This window comes from Notolabrus celidotus, chromosome 3, assembly GCF_009762535.1.
Source record: "Notolabrus celidotus isolate fNotCel1 chromosome 3, fNotCel1.pri, whole genome shotgun sequence".
In the NCBI taxonomy this organism is placed as follows: domain Eukaryota; kingdom Metazoa; phylum Chordata; class Actinopteri; order Labriformes; family Labridae; genus Notolabrus; species Notolabrus celidotus.
The window spans coordinates 21,100,349-21,114,982 of NC_048274.1; the positions used below are offsets into that span (position 1 = coordinate 21,100,349).

The 14,634-nt window shown below is 39.5% G+C and overlaps 1 protein-coding gene across 2 annotated transcripts in view; it reads left to right on the forward strand.

Moving 5' to 3' along the window:
- The window catches only part of si:dkey-234i14.2 (heterogeneous nuclear ribonucleoprotein C), a 58,983-nt gene that overhangs the window by 36,907 nt on the left and 7,442 nt on the right, over positions 1 to 14,634 (forward strand). The window contains exon 3 of one of the 2 annotated variants that reach the window (XM_034680986.1): positions 10,951 to 11,001. The exons of the other annotated variant lie outside the window; for it this stretch is intronic. Coding sequence (XP_034536877.1) covers positions 10,951 to 11,001 — 51 coding nt within the window. The remainder of the gene's footprint in view (positions 1 to 10,950; positions 11,002 to 14,634) is intronic. 2 annotated transcript variants of the gene reach the window in all.

The following is a 14,634-nucleotide window of genomic DNA, read 5'->3' on the forward strand; positions in this document are numbered from 1 at the left end:
AAATGTTGCTGTAAATTCAGAAACAATGTGGCTTCATGAACACGTGCAAAAATCAAGAAGAAATGTAACAATGAAAATGTGCTGCAAAAACGACTGCATTGACAACAAATGTGCTGCAAATGCATAAATGATGTGAATCCAAGACAAAAAAAACACAGAAAGCACTTATGAAAGAAAAATGCTGCAAATGGAGCACCCAAAGCCTCTAGGGGTGCTTAATAGAAGAGTTCATTAATGACGTCATTTCATTTCTATTTCTATCTCTCAATTCAAGTTTAGGGGTTTCCTTACATGTCAATTGATGTCTATGCACAGCAGTCAGCGAGCCTCTGGCTGTTACATTGAACGCTCCCACAGGCCTGGCGCACTTGTATTCTGTTATTTTTCACGTGCAGCACGTTTATGAATTTCTATTTGCATGGTTTCTGAATTTGCTGCAGGATTCTCCTATTTTAGATTGTTTAGACCATTGCAGTGGTAGGTAGCTGAATGATGAGTTATCCAATGCTTTGCTATTTATATCAGAAATGTACACACAGATTGCAAATGCTCCTCGGTGTAGCTATGAATGCTATGCTAAATGATGACTGTTCGATTAGCTAGTACTGTGTAATTATGGAGCTAAAGTCCCCGTGCTAACACTCAGCAACAGCCTCTAAAAAATTACAACCACTGATGAGACTTAACAACAATAGCTGTCAATATTTAGCCTTTGATGATGCTAACACTGGCTGTAATCAGATTAATAGCTGCCATGTGACTTTTTGTATGATTGGTATTGAACTCCATTTAAATCTCACAGTTTGACCATGCCCCATCATCAGGACAGTAAATGATTAAATATGTGACTCTTGGATTGGAACACATATTTGTTATGCCAACTATCATGCACACAAGACCATGTCATATATAGGACAAGGTCTCACATCCCAGTCTTGGACAGTGCACTTGAAATAAGTGGTGCTTCTTAATAACCCAACAAAATCCGACAGCTTGTCACCTTGTCTGTGGCATACAAATGACATAATTGACATGAATCCATCTGAAATAATAGATCCTGTGGTTGCTGTAATTACCTGTGTCCTTGTGGACATGTTTACATGCATGTGTGTATCTAGTGATAAGGGTAATTGAAGCATCACTCATACATTTTGCAAAAAATCTAGAAAGACATGTGAGTAAAGTGGAGTAAATAACAGCGACAGTGATTAAATGAGAGTGAAAGAGGGAGTAGATTAGCTCAGTCTGTCCTCAGAGAGTGTCTGAGAGGACGAGCTGCCAGTTCTCCCTTCATCTTCTCCTCCTCCCTCATCAAAGCCTCCCTGCTCTCATCTTGATCACACTCACCCCTAACATCCCGTCGTCTCTCCCTCTTCTCCTTCTCGCTCTGTGTTTCCCCTGATTGTCAATCCATGAGCACAAATGTAGTTTTCTCCATCATTTTTTTCTGCAGGGCAAGGAGAAAAAAATTCCCCTGCACAGTTTTTACACAAAGTAATCTCATTTATCCCTGGCTGCATGCTGTTTTCACTCTCTCCGTGTTGGTGTGGGTTGTATTCTGACGTGTTTTGTCTTGATTACTCTCCTTTGTTGTACATCTCTCATATTACAACATGACTTTGGTGAGAAGACCATTTCAGAATACACCCTGAGTGTTGCAGAGTTTTTTGATTATGGTGAATATACTGTAGATTTTCTTTTGTACTTTGCATCAGAAAAATCTTACTGACTGAAATACCATTTTGAAGTCAACCAAAAAAATATTGTTTTGTCCATGCCTACCAGTAAAAAAGGCAGTACAGCATTTTCATGACTGATGTTTTGATGAACAGGAGGACAGTGTTTGTCAGTGGCTTCCAAAGTTCTCAACCGTTTGAAACATGAAACTACATGTCAGCTTGATTGAGGTTTGATTAGTTCCCGACCAAGCGGCAACCTCTGGTCTCAAAATATGAAGTGCAGAAACACCAGAAACCACATACACACCAATTCAAAAAAGACGATCTTTGCAGCATTAATAAACATGTTTACAGCCTGGTTCAAAAAACGGCTTGGATCTACGTAGCTAATTTCTCGATCGGCACACACTGTACGCGGGATGAATTTTTTTCTAACAAGGCGGTTCAGAAGATATTAACATTACAAGTTTTTGCCCAAATAAGGACACGACTAACTTGACTGACAGACGGGAACACATAGCTGTTGGATAGGAGGCTCAAACTCTGCCTCTTTACGTCACACTAAGTTTGGTTGATATCCGCATTACCAATATGGCTGCCGCCGACGATTGGCTTCAAAACAGCGCTCAGGAACAGATGGATGACGTCATGGATAATATGTCCATTATTTATACAGTCTCTGTTCCAGACATTGAAACAACGCAAACATATCATGTGTTATTTTGAAAAGGCTAACATGTTTATATTAAGGGACCCTCACATGGTAATGTCATTTACCATCATTAACTATAATGAAGAAACAGGAATCCTGCAGTGGTCTCCTCCTGTCAGGGTCTGATGTTTCATTGACCTATTGATCCACCCTGACCTCCCTCAATCTGCTGACTGTGTTGCTCTACAACAACAAACAACATCTCGCTATTTACTCTTTCCGTAATTGACAAGAGCCATGATACCTATGGCTCTCAAAAATCCAATTGAACATTTGTGGCATTTGATGATTCAATAGTTGTCATTTTTCTGGTCTCTTCTGATTGGCTAGAATGTGTGTGTTGATGTTTTTAGGGCATGAAAACATGCTCTGGTTAAATATAGTAGTGTTATAGGGTTTGATTTCGCTGTGACTTTGTGCTCACCTTTTATAATGTTATTGCAAAAACACTTCATGACTCCGTATTAAGTGAGAACTGGTCTGTCTGGGGTGTTTTAGCTTTCCAGTCAAATAGTCTGTCCTTTAGTTTCATCAGATGGGCTTACATCATGTATAATTGCACTTCACTTTAACATATAAAATTAACATATGCAGTTAACAAACCTCTCTTGACTCATATTTTCCAACACCAAAGTTATGAGGCTCTGTGAGTCACTGTTGGCTATAAAAGAGACCTTCTAACCATTTTAATAGATTATAATTTACTTGCACATATGGCCTCTAATTTAAATGTAGATGATTAGGTGACTAGGGAAGCAGGAGAAGATCGAAAGGGAGAGTGATATGAATGGATGAGGACTGAATGATTGAATTAGAGTGCAATAGTCTTCCTTCTTGAACTTAAACTGAACTTCATATCCTGTTGGCTGAAGTTCAGGCAGTTAAAGGAAAAGAAAACATTGAATTTAATGCAGGAATGATAATAAAAAACAGATTCACCAGACCACCATTGTGAAAAAGTGGAAGAATATTTTCAGAAATGAGCCTTGAGATGTACTTCAAAACAAAGTCTACTGGACTGCATGATGCTGAGATAAACTATTTAACATTACACGCATAAAAAAGCAAATGCTATCCCTTATGTTACTATATGTACTTGGACACTAGCCCAAAGAATCCAGAAATGTTCTCAGCCACTTCTTCCTGCAGTACGACTTGATAGGTAATTACCAGAGTTTTATATTTAATCCTAAACTCTGCTGGTAGATAATGGAGAGAGGCCAATATTGGAGTAATTTGCTCCCTGTGCTTTCTCTTTGTTAAAAGATGAGCTGCAGTGTTTTGAACCAGCCGAAGGCAAGCTGCCGCTTCTTGGCAGAGGCAGGCATACAGAGAATTACAGTAATTTAAGCATGAAGACACAAAAGAAGGGATTAATTTCTCAGCACTTTAAAGGCGGGGACATGTCTCATCCAAGCTTTAATTCTTAACAGGAGAAAGCGTGATTGAGTAAATTTGGTAATACATGTGAAAGAAATCCAGACTAGTTTTAGGGGCAGGCAAACAGCTAAAGAGAGGGGGAGTCTGTAGGGTCTGAAGTTGATTCTTGCGGATTTTGTTTATGGCATGCATTATTTCTGAAGTTGTGTAGTTTCCAGTCTGACTTTATGTTTGTTTTGTTTTTCTGTAGACCACAAATACATTCGGGGGAACTGAGAGGAGTATATAACAAGTAAAAGATTCAGGCGTATCCATAACATGAGACATGATTAAATCTGTTACATCAGCTAACCTTCTGAAATGGCTCTCTTAGAAACACTACGCCTCTATACTGTTGGGTATCTGAAAAAGGAAAGACAGAAGATGATTTTTGTAACTGGTCCAAGAGTTTTTTCTGTCAGGCATTATTAAACAGTTGTGTTCTTGATTCTGTTTGGTCATCATAGCAACGTTTAATAGCAGTAGTCTGCTGTTTCTCAAAAAGTGATCATTGCTTTGAGGAATCACTGCTAGGGATACAGCTTTAATCACAGACTCTGGAGGACTTACTGTAATCTTATCGATGCACAAAAAGATGTCTGGTAAAACTGACATTAGCTTGTTTACGTTGGGAAAACCAAGAAGGGTGAGGAAAACAGTGGAGAAAAGGAAGGAGAGTTTTACCACACAAAAACTGTTGGCAAAGAATCCTACGAAACGGAAGATGAAACTTGAAGTAAACACTTCACAGAACACAGTATGCGATACGGTGCTGTTTAAGGGCTGAGTAATGGGACAGAAAATGTCAACGACTGTGACGTGGCAGGAAAACTCAGTCGGGTTCAGCACTGATTCATCTCGTCCTATTCACCTTGTTTTACATCATCATTGGGGTAAATGTTTAGATTAATGTAAAAAATAACAGATGCATGAGCTCATTTTAAGAACACGACTGTTTTATCTGTTACTATGGATGTGACTCAAACTGTGAAAGTTACAGATTTTAACGTCAGAAACATAATCTTTAAAAAAAGAAATTCCAAATCATTAATTGGGGTAAAATAATTGATTTCTCTGGTAAGTTGTCATGTCTGATGCAGGATAATGTAGGGGTTGTTCTGGGGGAGGGTTCAGGGTGAGCAGGACTGTGAATGAAGAAGAGGAGTCCCTTACGTCATCAGTGTATGACGGAGATGATCTGGACTCCTGATGTTTGTCAAAGGTTTTCTAAGGCTCGTGCTGTTCATGGCTGGAATGAATTGTTTGTCTTTTTGTAAATAATTTCAAAGAACATGTCTATGCTGATGATACCATTTTCTATCTGATATCTACATCCCTGAGTTGTTTAGTTTCCAAACTTGTTCACTAAGGCTGGTTAATATGGCAAGGTTTATTGAGGGAGCTGCTAGATTTGTGGAGATTGTTTCAAACAGTTTCATCAACATAAAAGAAAGACATTTAAAATCACTTCTGTGTGATTTAACCCGACCGTTTGCAATAATCTAATAATCCTCATTTTTACCTAAAACTGCAGTCAGTTTTATCTTAAATCTATATTCTAAAAAGCATACAAGACAGTCATGAAGCCTGTCTGCTTCTTCAGTTATTCTGGCGCAAAGATCATCACTCCTCATAGATGTTAAAATTAAGTAAGTGTAACTAATTTCCTCTTCTCCTGTGACAAGCATGCTTTACAAATCTTTTCACAATGCATGACAGATTAAATGTAATCATTATCCCATTTCATTAATGCTTGAGGATTGCTTCACAGATAGTATAACTACAGGAATCTGAGTATGTTTAAATCATTCATTCATCACTACCTAATGGGCAGCAGCAGTGGAACAGTATGCACTTCAAAACACAATGTTCATCTTCAAAAATAGTAAAATGTGAAAAGGTTCTAAAATGTATTGAACATGTTTTAGCTACAAAATACTTCAACTTGATGAGGTTGAGCCCAAACATTGGTGCTGCTTTCAAGATGTACTGCCAAACTCAGTCCATGTTATACTCTGTAAAAATTATGTTGAGTAAACCTGATCAGCAGTGTTATGTCTCATAAACAAACTACTTCACTATTAACTACTTTCTAGAGCTGTGTACCATCTCTGTAAAAGTGAATCCTAACCTTGATTGGACAATTATTTGTGCAAACTGTATGAACTGTTCATTTCACAGTGTGCTAACCTTGCAAAGAACAGATCACCGTGTTTTGAATTGTTGGGAAAGAAGCACAGTACAAAAAGACCAAAGCAGTGATTATTTATCACCCGAGTTGTCACCACTATCAAGAAAGCATGAATCCAACCAAAAATGTCACTTTGATTCATCGTCAACCAGATTTAAATTGCATCTGTCAACCCTCTGAGCCAATTGAATCTCTAATAATTCATCTCACACACACACACACACACACACACACACACACACACACACACACACACACACACACACACACACACACAAGCGTGCATATACACACCTTTGAGGTTATCTGACTGATTCAGCTGCTGTGACTGAACTGGTGGTTTTCTGCCTTTAGAGGAGGGTGAGTTAGCATGTTGGAGGAAACCTATGAGTTGCTCTCTTCACGAGAAACAACAACTCCTCTTTGTTTAATGTACACACATACTCATTCTCTCTTATACACATGCAAACACTGTAACACACTCACACACACAGGCAGGCACACTGAGGCTGAGATGATTTATGGCCGACTGTGTCTAATGGATTGCTTTGGCACTTGAGAAATTATGAAAAGAAATTAATTAGCCTTTAGTGACCCTGCTGTCCATCTCTCTCTCTCTCTCTCTCTCTCTCTCTCTCTCTCTCTCTCTCTCACACACACACACACACACACACACACACACACACACACACACACACACACAACCACACACATGGTGACCAGGGCACTTGGCTGCTCAGTTCAGCAGTAATCAGGGTCTAAATGGGCCGTGCTTACCTGTCACGTTTATTGTCTTTAAATCACGTTTGTGTCATATCATCCTGTACACTTTTGACATTTTACTGACCTGACCATGATTTTAATCCAAATGATCAAGTATTTAACATTCAGCATTCACCTGGTGAACAATAATATGCTAAACACTGTGAATATAATTGTATTTTGACTACTTAATCATCTATCTCAACCTTGAAACTGTGCATAATGTAATTTGTTGAGAACACATTAGCTTTTGGTTTTCAGTATGTAGCTATATATCTTAAAGATGTAGAATACTATACTATACAAAATTACTCACATATTTACATAGTAAAAGTAAGACTTATAAAAGTAAAGAACGTTTTTTTTCTTTCAAGACAGTTTAATGATATAGATAAAGGCTGATGTAACATTTAATATAATAAGGTATGAAAAAATGTGAAGCTAAATGTGCAAACAACAGCAGATAAACCAAGAGAGGTTATTATGACAGCTTACAAAAAGTGAAAGAAGTGATTCATCAAACGAGAAAAATTATGAAGCCTATGAAGATGCAGAAATTGAGTTAACAACAGCTTTGTTCCCTCACAGTGAGGATTTGTGAGAATAACTGTAATTTCTGTCTTTCTTCGGGTTAAATTCACTCACAGAACAAAAAGCTGCTCAGCTGAGGACATTTATATTTCTTTTGTCCTCTGTCCTTCTGCCTCAAGTGTCTCCTTAAATGCCTCCCAGCTAAAAAAGAGAATGAACTGTTCTGCTTGTTATTGTATCGCCAGTGAGTCAACATGTTACAACTGGTTTCAGAATGAGCTGAAACAACACTTATATTTCCTCTATTTTCCACAGGATAACACACAGCAGTCTTTAAATAGGAATGAAATTATGTTTTCCATTTTAGGCAGGAGTCCAGCTCAGACACGAGCAGTTCTCATGAATTATTTCGTGTTTTCCTTTCTCCGATCTTTGGAAACCAGCTGGTCTGAGACAGAGACAGGGTCAGTGAGAGTAACACTGGAGTCGATGTGAATGTAGTCCACTCCAAAATAAATCCGAAGATCCACAGAGGTTCAGTTGATTTCAATTCACCTAACCCTGCATGTTCATTGTTTATACCTACATGAGCTTCGACTGTAGTCCCTTAATGTTTATTCTGACATAAGTGCAAAAACCTCTTTACTTTAAGATAAGTTTCACGACTACAACAAGAAGGATCGTCACCTCCCTCAGTATCAACTAAGCAGATGGCAAAAGCTGCATATGCCACTTTTCAATAATTAAGTGTTTTGAAAAAACAAATTTTTTGAATGACAATTTTTTGTCCATTTATGTTTTAATTGACAGGAAGGCTTAAGAGACACTGGAACCGTTGGGAGGAGAGGGTGGGGGATGACATGCAGTAAGGGAATGAAGGTAGTCGAGCTCAGGGAAGGGACTGAAGCCTCTGTGTGAGGCTCTGACATTTATTCCTCTGAACTAAATCGGTGCCTCAATTACATGTTCTTTAAACTTAAAAAAAAAGGATTTCAATTCAAAGGCTGTGTATTAACTTCAAATATTTGGTGACAAGTCATTCTATCCGCAATCTACTTCGTTCTGTATGTTTTTGTCATATTTTGTATACTAGTGAAGTATCTGATATTCAACCACATAAGATTAAGTATATGTTGCTAGTCTGTGTTGTTTAAAATAATTTCAGGGGCCCACAAGAATGAGTTACAGTATGGCTTTAGAAGTCTCTAGGGAGGGCCTAAAAAAGATCCCCTTTGACCTAGACAAAAAATATGATTGACTGTGACAGTTGGCATCTTTGACCAATGGTCACTTGACTGCTGTCATTTCAAGGTTTTCATAAATGGTGTCAAATAGCAGCTAACGTTAAACTCGTATTGAAGAGTCCATATATGTGCATGTTTTGAGGACACCCTCATTCTAATCTGAGTGCACCTTCAGAGTATTTAAGTCTGAACGTAGAGATAGAAGAGAGGCAACTTCATCTGGCTCGGTCGTCCTCCAAGCAGTCGCGAAGCTTGTTACTGATGCTGATGTTGTTCGATTGTAATAAATCGAATTACTATCCAAGCTGGCCAGTGTCACGAGGTTCATTCTACATCTGCACATCACGGGCTGTTAAGACACGCCACTAGCTAAAATTATATATATATTTTTTTATCAACAATGGATCTAAGGACTGTCACTTTTGAAACGGCTTGCTTGTGGCTTCTTGTTCAAAAGTAAAGGCAAGACCGAAGTGCTGTCAACTTGTGATCTGTCATATGGTCAACAGGGGGAGACTTCACTGTGTGCAAAAAGAGTACTTGAGTCAGTTCGATCAACACTCTCGATCATAGTTTTAAGTTTTTTCTTCAATAAAGCATTATCGCTCATGTAATCATGCCTCCATTTAGAGTACAATAAATCAAAAAAAGAAAGTTAAACTTAAGGGTTTGTTCAATCTGTAATTGACAAGTCACCTTAGCAGCTCCCTGTTAACCAGGGTAGAGACAGTCATTTATTTCTACCAAGCGGCAACCTCCGGTCTAAAAATATGAGTCCGATGCAGAAGTGCTAAAAACTGCAGTTCAATGAGGATCCGCCTGAGGCTGGCTCCGGAATTATTGGAAACCACATAAACACCAATTCAAAAAAGCTGATCTTTACTGCAGCAATAATCATGTTTACAGCCTGGTACAAAAGACGAGTGTAGTCTGGATAGCTCATTTCTCAATCGGCACACACTGTAGGGGGGAGTTTCAAACATTTTAAGATTATGAGTCTTCCAATGAGAGGCACAGCTGACTTGATTGACAGGCGGGAACACTGTAGCTAGCTAGTTGGCTAGGAGGCTCAAAGCCCGCCTCTTTACGTCACAATCGCTCGACAGTAGCACTATGGCTGCCGTAGACTATTGGCCTCAAAACAGCGCTTCAGAAACAGATGGGTGACGTCACGGATACTACGTCCATATTTTATACAGTCTATGATTTCTACCCAGCGGTAACCAGAGAAATGAAGCCTATGCGGTGCAAAAAATGCAAATCCTCATGTGTCCACGTGAGACTCCAAAAGCCGAAACATCCCAGTAACACTGATGATAAAATACAATTTTTACAGCAAAATTTAACAACCAGGTTCAAACTGACAGCCAGGCGCATTATAGCAGTTTACAAGGCAACTCAAGGCCAGCCTTAGCTCCACCCCTTTACCTGTGTTAGTTTGAGTCAGCATCTTCATCATGCCATCGAAATTGGCTTCATAACTAGCCATGAGAAACCAGTGGGTGACATCACTGAGACTGCGTCCATGTTTTATACAGCCAAAAATATCAACCCATATCTTCCAAATATAGTCACGTCTAGTTCTATAACAAACAACATGTTGATATCCCAAGGGTACATTTGACAAAAATGGCCTTAAAATGTGGGTTCACAAACCAATGGATGACATTGTGAAGGCTATGTACATTATTTTTAAACAGGTAAGGTCTCCAATGTAAGAAAAGTATTATTTATAATTTTGTATTTAGTGACAGAAGTAACCCCAAGGTCAGTATATACAAAGTAAAATCATTTGAGATTCATGAAAGAGCGACTATGATAGACAGAGGGGATGAGTCAGCCAGAGTGACAAAGGGAGACAGAAGAAGGGTGAGCAACATGAAGGGATTATTAGCAACTCTATGTGAGGATTAGAGAGGACTGCTGAGGTCTGACACACAAGAAATGTGATCTCACTCTGGCTTAGTGTCACTTTTCTCCCCTCCACTTCTTCTGGCCTTTTCTGCAGGTACACACACCAGCCACCAGCGCATAAGTTCACTGCTGTCACATCTCTCTCCCGACGTTAACTCTCAAACACACACACACACACACACACACACACACACACACTAAGCTGCTCCGCAAAGCTCACACACGGAGTTGTTCAGTGAGGGGTACAGTTGGAGCAATGACATTTTCTATGGATTTTCCACCTTGGATGCTGCAGCAGAACAAATCCATGCATTTGTCTAGCTGACTGTAGATCGTAATGCTTCATTCTTTCCAGATGAGGTTATTGTAGTGTATAACTCTGATGAAACCCATACACATTTGCACACTGACTTACAAACTTAGCTTACTCTTTGTTAAGTGAGACTGCATTTTTGACAGCTACTTTCCTGACCACCTCCTCTGTCTTTCTTTCTGTAGTTCTGAGTTGGATCTGGACTATGACAGCTACCACGAGGACTACTATGACAGGTACTGTCAGAAAGCTTGGCATGGCAGCTCTCATACATTACTGCTTGTCTTTATGTCACAGGAGGCTAAAGGAAGAGGGTTAAAGTGGATTCTTCATCCTTGCGGTCTCCAAAAGTCTTTGCAACCCATCACTGTCTGCCACAAAGCTGTCACTCAGCCTGTCGTTGCTTACAATGTTGCCTGCTACTGCTCAACAGCCACACACACACACACACACACACACACACACACACACACACACACACACACACACACACACACACACACACATATCACACCCCCACACACACACACACACATATCACACCCCCACACACACACATCACACACATCACACCCACACAGACATACAATTGCAAAAAAAATCGAATATGTACACAATATATGTACTATTGCAGATATTGTATTTTAGAGACAGGTCAGTGTTGGTGATGACATGTGACCCTGTGCTGGTTGCTGCCATTAAAGGTTTCCAAATTTTTTAAAGAGCTAGTCATAACTTTGTTTACACTTGTTCATTTTCCATCAGGGTAGGGTGGCAGAAGGACCAGTCCTCCCAAAATATTTGTGTCAAGTAAAACATACTCGATGCAACATGAAAAAAGGTCAAACACAAAAAAAACAGCTGCAACAGGAAAATGCTGAATATTTAGTCATCACAACAGAAGTCTCCAGATCTTCAGGGGGAGTGCTAAGTGGAGCAGCCTGATTTTTTACCTGAGAGTGAGAGTGATACCAGCTCTGAATTAGATGAATCCACTGTTTATAAAACCAGAATAATAGACAGGAATAAGGCCAGAATAACAATTCAAGTCACTTCAGCATTTGTAAAAGCCTAGCCTCAGCGACTGCTGCCCTTGAAGCTGTTGTGTGTCTGTATGTGAAGCCTGTTTCTCATGGCAAAGTAGCTTAGTGACTTGTCAGTAATCATATCATATAACATATCATCATACGTTGGACCTAGGGATGTGTGATGGGACGATATCAGAAGGTGAAGGAATCCTGTATCGATACATTCTGTTGTCATCTGTTGTAGGTTTATGCTCACAGGGATGCATGTCAACATTGTTTATAATGCACAGACTGAATGCTCTGATGTAGACTATGAGCTGACTAAACAGTATGTCCACCACATCGAGTGAATCCATTGCATTTTAAGATGCGCCCACTGACTATGACAACACTACATTTCAAAAGATTGTGGGTTTTCAGTGCTGATAGTAGCAGAGCAGTGGCGTTGTGTCTAGGTCAGATGACACACAAGTAGTGCTCTGCAAAGATGGTAAACACAAAGACAGATTTTCACTCCTTTTAAAAAAAAAAAGACTGAATCGCTTCCTTGCTTAGTCATAGGACACAAATTCAAATTTGAATATTTGTAAAAGTGGTTAAGATTGGTTTTAAAATGCTTACATTTGACAAACATGAATTCAAGAAGAATAAAATGGTGATTTTAGAGAGAGGAGATTGAAGTACAGCAGATTCAGCGTGTTTTGGAACTACACTGTCTGGTAATGTAGAAGTTTGAGTTCCTGCCTGATTAGTCCGGGATTTCTTTATCTTTTAGGTTTACACTATCCTCTACCTATTTTGAGAATATCATTAGACAACTACATGAATATTGTTGCTTTAAATCTTACCAGACAGTGAAAAGCATGCTGGAAGTTTATTATTAAGATGAACAGTTACATACTGAGTGCTTCATGAGAGACAAAATGATGGGAATGGACCGATATGCTAACTTGATAAACTATCTTTTTAGCAGGAGTCCAATTACCTGAGTGTTGCTGATGTTTTTTATCTTCTCAAACCATTTTGAATTTTGAATCAACCAACAAAGTCTAAAAACTGAGTAAACCTGATGAAGACTTAAGCATGTCGACATTTTGTTTTTTGTCCCCTGTACTTGGTTCGAGTTGGTCAGATCTCACACACAGATTACATCTATTCTCAAAGGTACTTTTGCCTAAATGGTTTTTTCTTCTTTTTTTTTTTAAGGACTTTATTTTTTAAAGGGGGAATTAGTTTGGTTTGGTAAGTAATTAGCAAAACAGTCTCTAAAATAAACGTGATAAGAAGATAATATAGTTTAAAAAAAAATGCACCTTTAAAATACATTCAATTTTTTGGCACTTATCATGGGCAGTGGGTTTGTTTTGTGTGTTTACCTTTTCCGTGTCCCTGCAGATCACACTCCTGTGCATGTGTACAGTTCTTGCAGCGGTTATGTAGATGAAGTAGATGGTTAGACTGTGGCTCTGTATTACTGGTCCTCCACTGAAACTGTGCAGGGACCTTCATACATCCCCCAGGCCCCACTCATAAACACCCCACTCAGCACATCTGAATAAGAGAATGCAGTCACAGTACGCGCACACACACACACACACACACACACAGAAAAAACACCTAATTTCATTGCCTTTCTTGCACATATCGATGCTCTGTTGCTCCCAGTATTAACTGTCATCTTTTCTTTCTTTCTTTCTTTTCTTCTGTTTTTGCTGTGGTTTTCCTTGCTCTGCATTTTTCTGTTTGCTCAGGGGGGAACACTCACCACTGATTTTCAATTTGTTTTTAACACAGTGCATGATTATTCCCTGTGCTGGTGGCTAGCACTGCTGACAGCTTTGCGTGTGTTTGTGTGGGGGAATAGCAGTGTACTTGTGCATATTTATGTGTGTGCCTGCATGTGTCTGCCTCTGGATGTGAGTGCGTGGGGATAGTGTGTGTGTGTGTGTGTGTGTGTGTGTGTGTGTGTGTGTGTGTGTGTGTGTTTTTGTGTTTGTTATTCGTGCACATCGATATGTGGGAAGGAGAGAAATGACTTTTTTTTCCAACTGTCCTCTTGTGCAAACGCAAAAGAAAAGTGTCTTCCAGCACACAGATAACAGCCTGAGCTGACAAAGCTGCGTTCTGTGTGGGCTCTAATCCACAGAGACAAACACTCCCTCTCACATCCACTCACACACTTTTCTGTAATCCTCACTCGTCTACGCTCCCTCATTGTCTGAGCTTCCATTCTCTGAGATGACACTTCAAAGCCTGTGTAACAACACATTGTATATCTGCCCCTGCAACTCCCAGGAGCCTTTGGTGTCTGTGTCTCCTCACATGGACAACACTCAAAACGTCTAATCTCACACTCGTGGTAGCCTCATGTACTTTATCCTCATGTAACACGTGTGTGTCTCTGAGTGTGGGGCTAAGGATACAGACTGTGCAGGTTTCATTATCAAAAATAGACTTCACCGAATAAACCAGAATGGAAAAACAACTGAGAAAATACTTTCCAGGAAGCTGAGCTACATCTGACTGACTAGCTAACAGCTCAATCAGTTAATCTACATTTCTGTCCAACTCCATGTCCTTGAAGCTGACAGCTTGTCCCCCTGTTTCTGGCTCATGATAAACAGCAGAAGAGCTTTTTACTTCCATAGCTTTGCAGGACTGACCAGACTGTCGCTGAACCAGGTATACCCAGATTGTGTCTGGATCCAGTTATGATGGATTGTCATTACGAAAGTAACACAAATCATATTGCATCATAAAGTCCTCTGATCTGACCATTTGATCAGAATAATCAGGATTATTCTTTCTGCAGGTCTTTAAAGAGCACAGCATTCAATTCCC